This window comes from Lethenteron reissneri, chromosome 34, assembly GCF_015708825.2.
Source record: "Lethenteron reissneri isolate LAM-NWPU_2019-01 chromosome 34, ASM1570882v1, whole genome shotgun sequence".
Taxonomy (NCBI): Eukaryota; Metazoa; Chordata; class Hyperoartia; order Petromyzontiformes; family Petromyzontidae; genus Lethenteron; species Lethenteron reissneri.
This window is the reverse complement of record NC_083812.1, coordinates 4701876-4716932: the sequence shown is the minus strand read 5'-3', so window position 1 is coordinate 4716932 and position 15057 is coordinate 4701876. Positions and strand designations below refer to the sequence as shown.

At 47.6% G+C, this 15057-nt stretch overlaps 1 protein-coding gene across 9 annotated transcripts in view; it reads left to right on the top strand.

Annotated features, from left to right (window-relative positions):
* The window catches only part of LOC133350570 (rho GTPase-activating protein 24-like), a 101819-nt gene that overhangs the window by 81015 nt on the left and 5747 nt on the right, over positions 1-15057 (top strand). For all 9 annotated transcript variants that reach the window (XM_061565044.1, XM_061565043.1, XM_061565046.1 and 6 more), the window contains 2 exons: positions 5407-5620; positions 10535-10667. In XM_061565044.1, the coding sequence (XP_061421028.1) occupies positions 5407-5620; positions 10535-10667 (347 nt within the window). The remainder of the gene's footprint in view (positions 1-5406; positions 5621-10534; positions 10668-15057) is intronic.

Sequence of the window (15057 nt, the reverse complement as noted above, 5' to 3'; positions counted from 1 at the left end):
TAGGTGCTAAATATACGTTGGGGAAAAAACTTAGCATCGTATTTTATGAACCCTGCTAGCCGTAGTGGTGCAGTGAGTGGCTTAGTGTGGTTGGCATGGGTCCTAGTGTAAGGAATGAGATGAAAACTAACAATTTTTATTTTACCAGGTAAGGCCCACTGAGCTCTTTTTCAGAAGCAACCTGGCCACAAATGATAGCTAAACAAAGTGACTTATGTGGAAATGTATAACAGTAGGCCAAATACCATAAAAACGTGTTCATTCTAAATGTGGAGGGGAAAACTCGGAGGACCCGGAGAAAATCCACGCGACCACGGGGAGAGAGAGGACATGCAAACTCCAAACATACAACAGGTGTCAGGGTCGGGATCGAACCCACGACCTCCTGCACACCAGGTGAGGTAGTTAACATCTTGCCACCACAGTGCCCCAAATGAAGGCCCGTGTCCAAGCCTGTGAACCCCAGTGCAGTGACACTGCCTGCACACCCGATAGCCCTGCTACTGGGTGCAATTGCGATCGCACATTTGGCTCAAAATAAATTTCAGACGTGTCTTCGGGCTCGAGTGCTTCTGAATAAAGTGCAATTGCGAGCCATGTTCCGTCATAAGGTTTTGTTTTTTCTCCCTTGCAATTGTCACTGGGTCCGCTGAGTGGGTTTACATCCTTGTGGACATGCGGCGTTCATGGAGTACAGGAAGGAGCATTCTTCTCCTGCTGTGAACCCTTGCTGAGCCCTCCCTGGCTGCAAGGTCAGCTGCTTTGTTTTTGAGTTTAGTGAATAATACGTATTTTCATTCGTGCCGCTCCTATTGCTAAATTTAACACGAAAATAAATAACACTCCGTGAAATATTTTTCATGCTCAGACTCAAGACTTTATTTACACTGGGGGTATCCGATGAGCTCTTTTTACACACATGTCCAGTAGGGGCGGGTCAGAACGTTACAACAACAAACAATACATAGGGGTCCATAGAGTTACATAGAGACTCGAAGACCACAGGCCAATGCCGTGATGGCAGTTACAGGGCATTGCAGGCTGAAGGGAATGTGCAAACCTAACCACAGCAAAACCAACATCTTATTTACACGAAACCCATGCCAGAACCTACTGCAAACAGGATAAACAATGAATAGCGCTTAAAAAACAATCAAAAGTATCAAAAATCCTGTCACATACGTATATAAATAAACCGTATATACAGCCTCATTTATATCAAGCACGTTTTGAGTTGGCAAAGTTTTGATTGACCCCACCTATAATACTAATGTGGAGCCTCAGTTATGTATTTTTGGCAGGAAAAAAACTATGAAAAATACAAAACATCCAAACTAAACATTTTTTTTATTTTACCAGGTAAGGCCCAGTCAGCCATATAGCTCTTTTTTCAGAAGCGACCTGGCCACAAATGATAGCTCAGCAAAGCGGCTTATCATGTGGAAATGTTTTGCAGCCAAATACTCTAAACGCGTGATGTTGATTATAAATGTGGAGGGAAAAACCGGTGGTCCCGGAGAAAAATCCACACGATCACAGGGAGAGAGGACATGCAAACTCCAAATATACAGGCGCTGGGGGTCGGGATTGAACCCACGACGTCCTGTATGCCTGGCGAGGTAGATAACATCTCGCCACCGTGGCATCCCACTGCCATGTGCCGAATGTTGCCCCGATTATCTGCACCTTCTACGGTATGTCACGAGCACAGTTGTGTGCCAGTTGTACGGTGCCTGAAAATACCATTAAGGGAATAGCCGTGGCTGCCCATCCTGTACAGTGTTCACATTAAAGACTGAGCTGCCTTGTTCCGTTAGCAGTAGAGTAGTTTCAGAAATCTCCGTGTGATAACGTCAGGTCCGGTGCGGGGAGGGGCGTGCGTTTAGAATTACCAAGGCCGAGGTAACAGTTTCAGCTTGTAAAGCTGCCGCACAGTATTCGCTCACTCCCAGAAAGAGAGAACGGCTCAGAGGCGCGAGGAAAAACCCGCAGACGATCGGGAAAGGCAGCGAGGCGGTTATCCAGTGCCGAATTTCGCCCGCTCGCAAGCTCTGCAGTCCTATACATAATGAGGTGTTATCGGCCAATTCATGAGCGTTCACACGTGGGAAGAAACCGGATCACCCGGAGCAAGCCTTGCGCGTGCGAGGGGGCAACGCTCTATCCCCGTACAGATGGAACAGGTGGGGTCCACATTCTCCTTGGTGAGCCAGGTTTATGGCTCCTTGATGGACACAGGAAGGGAGTTTCGCAACACGTGTGCGGTGATCCACCTACCCTCGTTGCCTCCACACAGCGCTGGATTACAGACATCCGCGTGCGTAGTCACCACAGCCAGGCTAATACCGCTGTTGAATGTGTTTTTTTAATCATCTGTTAGTCAGAACGCTACGCACCGCTTGATGTTGCATCTCCCTTAGGTTATAGGATGAATGGCGAAGCATTGAACCGCACTAATTTCAGTCCTCTTAGCGTCAGTTGTGCTTAATGTCATGAATTTGCGGTGTTAACAGCTGGATATAAGGTGAGATTCATTCTGGTTCATGAGCCTTTGGTGCCACGTCAAAGCGTACTTGTTCTATTACATTTAAGTGTATTATACCGTGGGGCATTGATTTATTGGTATCTTTTGTGTGTGAAGGAAATAGCGCCATAATTTGCCCTTAGCGTTGTATTGTGTGTGGCTTTTAGGGTTTGCATGAAGATTAATGGGGAAAGTAATAACAATGTCAGATGCACTCATGATTGAGTCATTACACCGACCAATTTAATAATGCAAACGAGCTAGAGGCAGGGAAATTATTTGAAGAATTTAACAAAGAATGCTGTAGAGAGGGGACTAAAGATAAATACGAGCAAAGCAAACGTCGCTTGCGAGAATTTCACTACATGAAAGGACATTATTGTGAAGAGGGACACAACTGGAAACCACTGCAGAGTATGTACCGTGCATGTACGTAGGGACATTATTGACGGCGTGCCGAGATCAGAGCGATGCGATACAGATGCGAGCGAGGGCAATGGGATGGAGTGATTTTTCAAAACAAAAAATGTCATTGAAAAAAAAAGCCAACTTACCAATGTGCCTCGTAAATTAAAATAAGTACAAATGACCTGCAATGGCACATGATTGGAACCGTGGATGGGAGAGGGGAGAGATAGGGGAGGGGGCTGTCGTGTGGAGGAGCTTGAAGACTGTGAAAGCAGTGTTCGTCATTGAGGGGGTGGGGGGGGGCACTGTCACCGATAAGACATCATCAGATTGAGGGCCGCCACACATTTGAAACCATTGGGGGTTTGACAACAGCACGATGATGATGATGGGGGTGTTTTCACAATTTGTGTATTGCACTGGTCAACAAAAAAAAATTCTGGCCTGGACTTTTGCAGCTGTTTTAGACTAATTTCAGGGTGCTGATTCCAAATCTGATCTCAGATTTGCTCTATCACGTCTCATTCTTATGCTATCGGCATACCCCATTTTCATTGATTTTACCCGAAATTAACTCTGTCACTTATGATTGCAAGTTGTTGCGAGTCAGTGACTGCTTTAGTGTTAAAATATGGTGCTGTATTTTAGGATAGTGTGTTTTATAATATCATTTTATGTAGATATCCACATTTATTTAATATTTTTCTTCTGCAGTTTTGATTGAAAATGCAATATTTGATATCTCAAAAACCTGATGTGATAGACAAAAACTGATGCCAGATTTGGAATCAGCACCCCAAAATTACCTTAACACAGTTGGAATACCTTATGCCAGAAAAAGTGTGTTGACCAGTGTTATAAAACCGTTGGAATACCTTATGCCAGAAAAAGTGTGTTGACCAGTGTTGTCGGGTGCCGCACTCAAGGCCATCAGAGGGCCGCTAGTGGCCTCGTGGGCCTTGCGATGAAGAACGCCGCTGTGAAGTGTGATCTAGACATTCACTCGCGATTGGATTGAGAGCGAGTGGAGGGTTTTGGATTTCCTAGATGTTTTTATTGGGACTATCACGGGATGCATAATATACACCTACATTGCATTAACTTGTCATCTACTTGTGGTATGGCTGTTCGTGTGGAATGTATATGTTTTTATTTAATTTGTATTTCATACAGACAATCTGCAAATTTGAATCAAAATTGTAAATCCTATTGCGATTTCTATGTGCGGGATAATTACGCCAAAATGTTAACATCAGGTATGGGAAAGTATTCATGGGTTTTATGTTCACTGAAACTATATCGAATCTACATGGCGACCATAATCTATTTATTCATATTTTTATTTGCCCATTCGTTTATGTATTTAATCCATAACTGCTTGATTTTGCCGAGACCGCCACAACGTGGGCGTGGAATATGTCCCCGACAAACGCCCGGTTGGACCTTATGACAGCCGCAGGCGAACGGACGGGGGGCTCTGCGCCACCCCAGAGAGCTAAGGCCCTCCTCGAAGGGACCGTGGCGCTTTCGGCCGCGGCACTCGTCCCCGGACGCTGCGGGCGGTGGGCTCTGCCCACCCCTAAAAGAGCCCGCGGCTGCCTCCCTGGGCTGCCCTTGCCAGAGAACACCACCCGGTTGCAGGGATCAATTAAGATGGATTAACGGGAGAGGTGGTCCAGGGGTTGGTCATGGGTCAGAGCACTGAGCTGCCACCGTTGAGATCCTAGTTAGAATCCGGGTTTCAGCCACCCGTCATTAAACCGGGTTCTCCGGTGTCCACCTACCTCTTCCCCTCTCATTTTACCCCCCGGCCCTCCGTGCACTCTCCGCTCGGGCAACTGAGGATTCATATCAAAGCCTCCAGTCAACCTTGGCTCGGAGGGGGAGGCTGCTCCTTCACCTGTGCTGCCCGATCGTCTGGAACTCACTTCCCCCGGCCGTGTGTGATATTGACTCCCTGGCCCTGTTCAAGTCCAGGCTCAAGACCTCACTCTCTTCACTGCCGTTGACCGACTGTTACAATATCTTTCTTAATTAAATTTCCTTTTCCCAGGAAGCCCACCTGCCGCACGTCTGTATAGCATCTTGAGATGTGGTTGGATTTAGAAACAGGACTGTAATAATCCAAAGTGAACTGTGTTATAAGTCTCGGAGCTGTGCACTCACTCATGCTGACGGATTCATTCACTCAGTCACCCACCCTTTCACCTACTCACCCACTTACCCTCTCGCTCACCCACTTATCCGCTTACTCACTCACGCACTCATTCGCTCATCCACTCACATGCCCACTCACAACTCACCTTCTCATCCACCCACTCAATAACTCACTCATTCACACACTCGCTCATCCACTCACTCACTCACACATTCACCATCTTACCTTCTCATCCCTACACTCAATAACTCGCTCACTCATCCACTCGCTCATTTATTCACTCGCCCTACCCACTCGCCTGCTCGTTTGCCCATAGGAGTGTTTGGCCAGCGGCTGGAGGAGACGGTGCGGAGCGAGACGGGCTCAGACGGGGTGACGGCGCCAGCCCCGCTGCTCGTCACTCAGTGCGTCAACTTCATCCGCTGCCAGGGCCTGGCCGAGGAGGGCCTCTTCCGTCTGCCGGGCCAGACGAACCTGGTGCGCGAGCTGCAAGAGGCCTTCGACTGCGGCGAACGCCCCATCTTTGACGGGTTCGTGTTTACACATTTTTTTGTCAACCCGCCGCTGCGGTGAGGATCTTCCCATGCTCCGTGTAGGTCTTGGGAGTTGTCTGACCAAAACAAACTATTTTTAATTTTACCAGTTAAGGCCTGCTGAGCTATAATATAGCTTTTTTTAGAAGCGACCTGGCCACAAATGATAGCTCAACAAAGTGGCTTATCACGTGGACATTTATAGCAGCCAAATACTCTAAACGAGTGATGTTGATTCTAAACATGGAGGGGAAAGACCGGAGGACCCGGAGAAAAATCCACGCGACCACGAGGAGAGAGACACGCAAACTCCGAATATACAGCAGGCGTCATGGTCGGAGTCGAACCCACGACCTCCTGCTGCATCCCAGGCGAGGGAGATAACACCTTGCCACCACAGTGCCCCAAATGAAGCCCCGTGTTCACTTCCAACAAGCCGCCCCCGCGGCGCCCGATTAACTTCTCCATGCTGGACAGTGAGGGTTGACGAAGGCAGGGAGCACAGATTTTGCGAGCTGAGTGCAGTATCACGGCGTATTTCGCTGCATTGCTGACCACTGACAATGCAGCGCTGCGGAAGTCTACGACACCTGTTTTGGTGTGGTGGTCACCCATCCAAGCGATATCCAGACTCAACCCAGACTCAACCCAGACACTGCGTGACTAAGTTTGGCATCGATCTTTGTAGTCCCGTTATTTTTCACGGAGACCGTAGCAAACCGACATGCTAAACAGAGCAAGAAGCAAAAGATCAACCCAAAACTGTTTAAAAAATATATTCTTTGGGAAAAATTAACATAAAAACAAATCCTCTAGGACAAAAAAACCCCCAAAAAGACTGCGTGATCTTAACATTCTTCAAGGTCTCAGCAGATGCATTTCATCTCCCATAACTGTCAAGCGACTTTTTTTGTTGTTGCCAAATTCTTACCTCTGGTCCAGAGTTCCTAACTCCAGTGCCTCATCACAGCTCCCCCGACAACGCGTCCAGGAGCAGCAACTTAGCGGGGGATCCTGGCCGCTCGCGCTCGGGTTTAAGTCGCTTGACCACACCGCGTGGGGATGTCGCACACCGCATGCCTGAATTGATGCCAGACCCAGCCTCCGCAGTGGTGGGTGGAGCGATTGGTTTCCTTCTCATAAACAAGCTGCAGTAGATACTTGCATGTTAAAACATCTGCGCTCCAAGCAGCAGTCTTCAGTTCGCGGCTGTTACAGGCATAAGAAATACTGCCGTGGCCTAACGGATAGGACACTGGACTTACAATCCAGATGTTCACCTCCTGGCGTGGCAGATGAAAAAATGGGAAAGTTTCTTAAATTCCCCCCCCGGCCTCCATCCACCCAGCAGTATAAATGTAACAAGGCAGATCGTATGAGCGTATTGGAGTACACGGCAGATAGCCTTGCACTTTGGGAATGGCAAGGACGCCGAATGCCCTTGTAATTTGCTTTTGATTTGGGCCTGTGCTCAGCAACCGTGATAAAAGGAACCTCCAGTAGACCCAAGAAAACGCAAATGTTTTCGTTTAATCCCAGCAGCACCCGTGTAGTAGTTACACCGCTGGCTGTGGACGCTGCTGAACGCGTTCAGGGCTCCTACTAATCCCCGTGTGGCTTGGCACGCTTACGACCTTGTAGCAACACAGGAAATAACTGCAGTCAATCGCCTTTCTTTTTGCTTGCCCCTTGCAGAGAACATCCCTGCTGGAATTTGCTCTCGCCAAGTAAAAACAATTAAAACAAGCCAGAGGGCAGGCGCGCGGAAATGTACAATAGACTTTATTTGAGTACGCTGGAACATACCTTTACTTCAACCCAAAAATAACCCAAAGACATCTCTGAAAAATAACACGACGCACTGTAGTACTATAATAATAATCATCATCATCACGATCATTGTCAATAACAAACATCGGCGTGTAACTGTCGACTCTTTAATAACGTCGTAAAACCGTAATCATCGTCATCGTCGTCGTCGTCATCATCATTCTCGCCCACCGTCTTTCGTTTCAACGTCAGTATCCTCGCATGCGTCGTTTTTTTCTCCTTCTTCTTCAACATCTTCACCATCTTTTTTCATTCATCGCCAGCGGGAACGATATTTGCGGCCTTTAAAGATCGCGCGCGCTCATTGGCTTGCGCGAGAGCGCTGACGGTGACAACGACGCGGAACGTTCGACAGTGAACAGCACCGGCTCTCGGCGCGTGCCACTCGCTCCGACGAGAGTCGCGACGCCAGCCGATGCTCAACCGCAGCACGCAGCATTTCTTATTTAATATATATAATAACGTCTTTTAATTTCGACAGAACACAACTCCCTTCAGTCCCCATAATACCGGCGAGAACATGCAACACGTTTGACGGATCTATTATCGGCGTGGCTAAAGCGCTCGAAAGCAGTGGACGGCACGGGCTTTGCTCGAATCGGCGAATAAGAGTGATGTGCGAGTGAGTGGTTCAAAGGATGATGGATTTGAGAGGCATGCAAGACCACGTCCTTTCTTCAAGGTCTTTCGTTTTGTCCTGAAAAGCAATCAACGGCACCGTATTATTTTATACGCATTGTAAAGCTGTGTGCATTGTCTGCTTTTTTTAGTGCCCATTTGTATGCGGAGTGCTGCAGTGATATGGCCCTGTGTTTTTTTTTGCAAATATTGTAAACCCTCAGTATTTCCTGAAGAATGCCAGCCAGCCAAAACATCGAGGTGTTTTTTTTATTTTTTACCAGGGACAGGACTTAAACAGACGCAGTTATATTTGTATCGACCTGCGTACCCAAGGCGTCGGATGCGCGCAGAAACGCGTGCGGACGAGCGATCGGTTGCTGATGGCCAGGGCCAAGCAAAGTTAGCCCTCGGGCAATGCATGTGTGAAGAGAGGGTGGCCGGTGCGGCAGAGTTTCGTTCACACAAAAAGCAATGAAAGCAATCGTGAGGACGACAAAAAGAAAAGCCCATGCTGCGGCTATAATGGGGAAAAACAATAAAACGAGAATTGTGACGGGGGTGGAGAGGGGGGCGGTCTCGTTGGCGAGGAGCTGACTTGGCAGTAAAAACCGCACCTCCTATTGGCAAGGTCGGTTACGTACGGCGCGAAAGAAGTTCCAACGTACGTACCCACATACAAAACGAACGGTTTCAGTCGCGGGGAGCAACGAAATTCCTTCTGCCTATTTCAGGGCAAAATTACGCAGTGAAATAAACAAGCGTTCGTTTTTTTGCTGTTGAGGCGCGAGAGAGCCGCCTGCAGCCACACGTGCGCTGTTGCGCTGTCAAGAGGTGTCTGGGTAATTTGGAGGGGGGGGGGCGGGAGTTGGGTGGCTTTGACACGTATTAAAGAGTGCTGAATCGGCACTGCCATTCTCTGGGTTTAAGCTTTTGTCTACCACTCGGGATTAAACCGGAGGGGGTTGCTTGTGAATATGGGGAGTCGTTTCTCCGCCCAGTTCTCGGACGATTGCATAAACATCTCATTTATATAAAAAAAGTTCTCCCATTGCACTTTCACTTGGCCATGGACTGCGCTTCTCTCCGGATGCAATGAAACGGGCCAAAGGAGAGAGCAGGGAAGCCCCCACCACCACCACCACCGTCTGGCGGGCGGATGGGCAATGAAGACACCGCTGGGATGAGGCATCATGACCCGGCCAAAGTATTGCGATGTCAGCTCACGTGATCTGTCAAAGCCACGTTGCATTCGTAAATATTCTTAGGTTTTTTCGGTAAAGTCACGTAGGTAAAAAATATAAATGAATAAAAGTAAATTTGGATTTGAACCTACGTGACTTTACCGAAAAAAACCTAAGAATATGAATAATTGCAGTCACGAAAGCTTCAAATCTAGAATCGTTGTAAATAGTAATAATAATTCACAGGCCTTGTCAATTCACTGCTAGATGAAGGACTGCCCATGCCAGTCGTCAGGGTTGTTTGACCGTACTTCACCATGCTGGTTAAGGGGAGAAGTTTATAATGGTTGTTGAGCTAAGGGCATCTGGTAACCAACCCGGCAGCATTTTGTTTCACAAGGCTGGCTCTGCTGATGAGACCCAGAAGATTGAAACCGGTCCACAGTTTGCTTGGTTAAACAAATGCTGCTTGGTGATATTGGTTCTGGAAAGCGAATAGTCCGGTGGACCAAAACACATTTTATTTACGTGTGGAGACACTGAGAAAAGTTCTGCCTCAATACAAAAAGCATTTCCGCGTACACAATGTTGGCTCTTTCAGCTACAAAGCCTTCCCCGCAGCATTGCCCCACAGTTCAGCAAATAACGTTGAGACCTTCTCAATGCACTGCCAGCCGAAGGCCTTCCCACCACGTCATCAGACAACCCCCACGTGACCGCAGTACACGACAATAACAATAAATTTGGGTTTATTTTTCCGTTCTGAATCCGAAGGCCCCCTTCCACGTCGCAGGGCCAAAGCCGAGCGCCCACGTGCCCGCGGTGTTTGTTGTGTCTCCCGAGCGCGTGTGTGTCATGTGTGTGTCACGCGCGTGCCGCAAGCGTTGTCACGTGTGTGTGTCGTGTGTGTGTCGCGCGCGTGCCGCAAGCGTTGTCACACGTGTGTGTGTGTCGCGCGCGTGCCGCAAGCGTTGTCACACGTGTGCGTGTGTGTGTCGCGAGCGTGTCGCGAGCGTTGTCACGTGTGTGTGTCGCGCGCGTGCCGCAAGCGTTGTCACACGTGTGCGTGTGTGTGTCGCGAGCGTGTCGCGAGCGTTGTCACGTGTGTGTGTCGCGCGCGTGCCGCAAGCGTTGTCACACGTGTGTGTGCGTGTGCGTGTCGCGCGCGTGCCGCAAGCGTCGTCACACGCGTGTGCGTGTCGCGAGCGTGTCGCGAGCATGTCGTGATCGTGTGTCGCGAGCGCTGTAAATTTTTTTTACCGGGCGTGCGGCTCCGCAGGGACACGGACGTCCACACGGTGGCCTCCCTCGTGAAGCTCTACCTGCGCGAGCTGCCCGAGCCCGTGGTGCCGTTCTCCCTGTACAGCGAGTTCCTCTCTTGTGCTTCTCTCCTGGCCAAGAACCAGAGCGAGGTTAGTGGCACCACTGTCGAGCGCAAACAAGCGAACACCGACGTCCTACATTTGTTTTTCTCCTGCTCGTAGATTCTCTTTCTTCACTCTCATTTTCCGACGTGCGGCTGAACTTTTATTCAAATTAACACGCGAGGGGAGGTCTAAGAAGGTGGGGGGTGGGGGGGGTTATCATATGAGAGGGCTAGGACCGTCCCAGAGCACTCACATTTGATTTAAGAAATAAAGCCGTCAAACTGGCGAGTAAATGTTCCCCTCCCCGAATATTTGTTGTGCCATGAACGAATATTTGTTGTGCCATGAACGAATATTTGTTGTGCCATGAACGAATATTTGTTGTGCCATGAACGAATATTTGTTGTGCCATGAACGAATATTTGTTGTGCCATGAACGAATATTTGTTGTGCCATGAACGAATATTTGTTGTGCCATGAACGAATATTTGTTGTGCCATGAACGAATATTTGTTGTGCCATGAACGAATATTTGTTGTGCCATGAACGAATATTTGTTGTGCCATGAACGAATATTTGTTGTGCCATGAACGAATATTTGTTGTGCCATGAACGAATATTTCTTGTGCCATGAACGAATATTTGTTGTGCCATGAACGAATATTTGTTGTGCTATGAACGAATATTTGTTGTGCCATGAACGAATATTTGTTGTGCCATGAACGAATATTTGTTCCCCACTAGGTAGTCGGCAATAGTTGGACGTGTTGCTTCTCCTTTCGAATATTGGTTCCTGCTTGGTTTTAATAGCAATGCAATCTTTGCATGCGAGTCTGTGTCCACGTATAGACTAAAACCTGATATGTAAGATCATTTTCTCGCCCTTTTTGTGAAACAGTGGCTCGATTTTCGTTTTAGTATAGTATTAATCTTTTTGGTTCCAACTTTGTCCTGACCCAATGTGGTCCCTGACCCAATGTGGTTGCATGTTGGTTCTTGTGGAAACAAATATTCTGAGGAATCAATATTCATTTACAACAACATTGCTGAGATCCTGAATTTTAGTTTTTATCCTGATAGCCGCCCATAGTTAAACTTGGAGTCCTCAATGCGGTCATCAATGACTGCATACAAAGTCAAAATCGATGTTGGTTTCCACTTCATTTGGCAACATTTCAGCTCTCAGAATTATAAAATAATTGAAACTTGATTTGAAGCGTTCGTGACTGCAGGAATTACTCTTTGTTTCTTTTGGTAAAGTCACGTAGAAAGAAAATTTATTAAATAATAGAGTACGACGTTTCGATTGCAACACAAGCAACCGTCATCAGGTAGAACTAAATTTGAGAGAGTCAGAACACAGACACGGAGACACACAGACAGACACACAAGCAGAGAGAGTCACACAGAGACACAGAGAGAGAGATAACACACAGACACACAGAGAGAGACACACAACATAGACACACAGAGAGAGACGCACAGAGAGAGCCAACACAGAGACACACAGAGAGAGACACACAACATACACACACAGACACACACAAGCAGAGAGAGACACAACACAGACAGACAGAGAGAGACAACACAGAGACACAGAGAGAGACACACAACATAGACACACAGACAGACACACAAGCAGAGAGAGACAACACAGACACACACAGAGAGAGACACAACATAGACACACAGACAAACACGCAGAGAGAGAGACAACACAGAGACACAGAGAGACACACAACATAGACACACACAGAGAGACACACAACATAGACACACTGTGTCTTTGTGTTGTCTCTCTCTGCTTGTGTGTCTGTGTGTGTGTCTCCGTGTCTGTGTTTTGTCTCTCTCTCAAATTTAGTTCTACCTGATGACGGCTGCTTGTGTTGCAATCGAAACGTCGTATTCTTATTATTTATTTAAATTCTTTCTACGTGACTTTACCGAAAGAAACAAAGAGTAAACAAATAATAGGTTTGACTGCTACATGACAAACATTTATCTGGGGCAGGATGGGTGGGAATGTGGATTTTATGTTCTAGTGGTGACAAATGAGGTCACGTGAAGCGGTCACAGAAGCAGTTCTGTGTTGTCACATTCCGTGGGCCATCCTCATTGCTCACGTGCCGTGATGCCGATATAACAACCGGGTTGAAGTTGGTGAAAAAGACAAAATGAACAAGTTTTCAGCAACATCAGAGATACGTTTTCATTGGCTGCATTTTGTTGCTTATTTTTTTACCATCGTTCTAACGCGAGTTCCCCTTTTAAATTGCCACCTCTATCCTGAACAACACAGTAGTCGGCATTATTGTATCAATGAAGAATCCGTAAAACGAAAATCGTAAAAAGTGGACATTCTGCTCGCAGAATGTTTAATCGGTGTTATCACTCCCAAGCACTAAATGCCATGTTTAAACAGACCATGGTTAAATATTGACCCGCGGGAGGAGTTTGTGTTTGGCTCCACGAGCGAAGAGCGATGATAGTTGGGGTGCTCCAGAGAATCCTTCACGTATGTGGGGGGGAGGGGAGCGGTGGCACAGTGGTTAGCGCACTACATTTCGCATGCCGTTTTCCTCTTTCGCGTACGGCGGGGTGGAAAAGCAATCGTTTTGAAACGCGTTATCGGTTCAACGCGAAGTTGTTTCAACCAATCCAATGAGGCTGCGTGACGCTGTGTGGATGGCAGCAACACGGCCAGGATGTGTTTTTCGATGGTTCGGACTTTCACCACCACCACCCAGCAGGAGTTCGTGACCCCTTCCCGTTCGTGGGACGGTGTAACGCGCGTCTTGACCACGTTCAGCGCGAGCCACAGTTGCCGTGCGAGAGAGGTCGAGGTCATAATGAGCCCGGCGCTTCCACACTCGGCTCCTCGACGATGAGATTATTTATTTATTTTGCGGCGTCGTTCTCTTCGGCTGCCAAGAACGGGGGCGCCGCATCCAGAAATTGGGGGGGGGGGGGGGGGAAGGATTCCTCCGGATTTCGGCCGCCGATCCGCTCTTTCAACTCTGGACGTGGGGCGATTCCTCCCCCTGGCGGTCGTTTGCTCTCACGGGCAACGCATCGCGAGCGAATGACACCGATTTTGCTGGTGGTCGGTCCCCCCCCCCCCCTTTCCTCCCGTCCACCGGAGTTGTGAAATTGCAGTCGTTGAGCCGCATCTGCACCGGTCGTACGGAAGAAGTATGATCTGTGTTTTTGATTTAGTGCGCTGATCTTAAAGGTGCATTGAAAAATGTTGACACTCCGACTGACGCTCCTGCTGTTGTGGAGTGACTCATGCAGGCCAGCTATGGCTGCAGAGTTTGGTGGTAGTACATGTTGTTCACGTCGTTTATTGTTAAAATTCGGTCACAGTTCCTATGATCACTGTTTCATTGCTTTTATGGCTTTATTTTGGTGATTTTTGAAAAGTTTTTCGGTTTGGCCATGTTTGTTTGTTGTAGTACAGAGTTAGACTGATGGCCTTAATCTAAGTTGTCTTGTGGTTGTTGTTGTTTGACTTGCATCCCACTGGGATTTTTGCAGTGTTGGTGTACGGTGCTTTTTCTGTAATATTTTGCTGTCTTTTTTTGGATTTTCTGTTTGCACATAGTCACTTTAAGATGTTTTCTTGTTCATGTTTTTTTGTTTGTTGCGGTTGCACCCGATTCAAGAGCCGAATGGCTCACAGGGCTATACCCAATACATTAAACTTGAAGAAGGGGAAGGGCGACACGCCGCCTACGATCGCATCTCGTCCGATGTCGGACACTGGGCAGGGTTGAAGCACCTCGGGTTATTGAAGCGGAATCTTTTGGACCGGCAGGATGCGATGAGCACTGACGCTCTTTTTTCCCCCCACATATGTCCAGTAGGGGCGGGTGAGAAAGTAACAACGAGCCGATATTGAACGTGAAGTCTGATTGGGAATACCAGGTCCAAATCAAAATTTGAATACCAGGTTGTTTAGAGGCTTGGGCTGCCAAGTGACCAATACGGGAATGGATTCTTAAATCCCTCTGTGCAGAGCTTTGATTGTTATCCCCTTGTCTGCATGTTTTTTTTTCCTTGGGTTATTCTGGTTTCCTGCCACGTGCAGACACGACTTCAAAGGTATTGACCGAAATATCTTAAAGCGGTGAGGCTTTTCCTTGACGAATACAGGACTTTATTAGTATGCTTAATGACAAGCCGCTATATTGATAACGAGTGGGAATTGTAATTGACGATCAAAATCTGCTGTTGATGAAAAGCGAAGAGTTGCCGCCGAGCATCGTTCGATTGCACACACAAAGCCACAATGCATGTTTGCACTGTGAATTCTGCTGAGAGTATCTGTAAAAATACGATAAATTTTTCCTCCTATAAAAATGGGTAATCTCTTTCACCCTTGAGCTTCGGCAAACACATTGTTACACGCTGACATCGAGTGTAATTACACTTT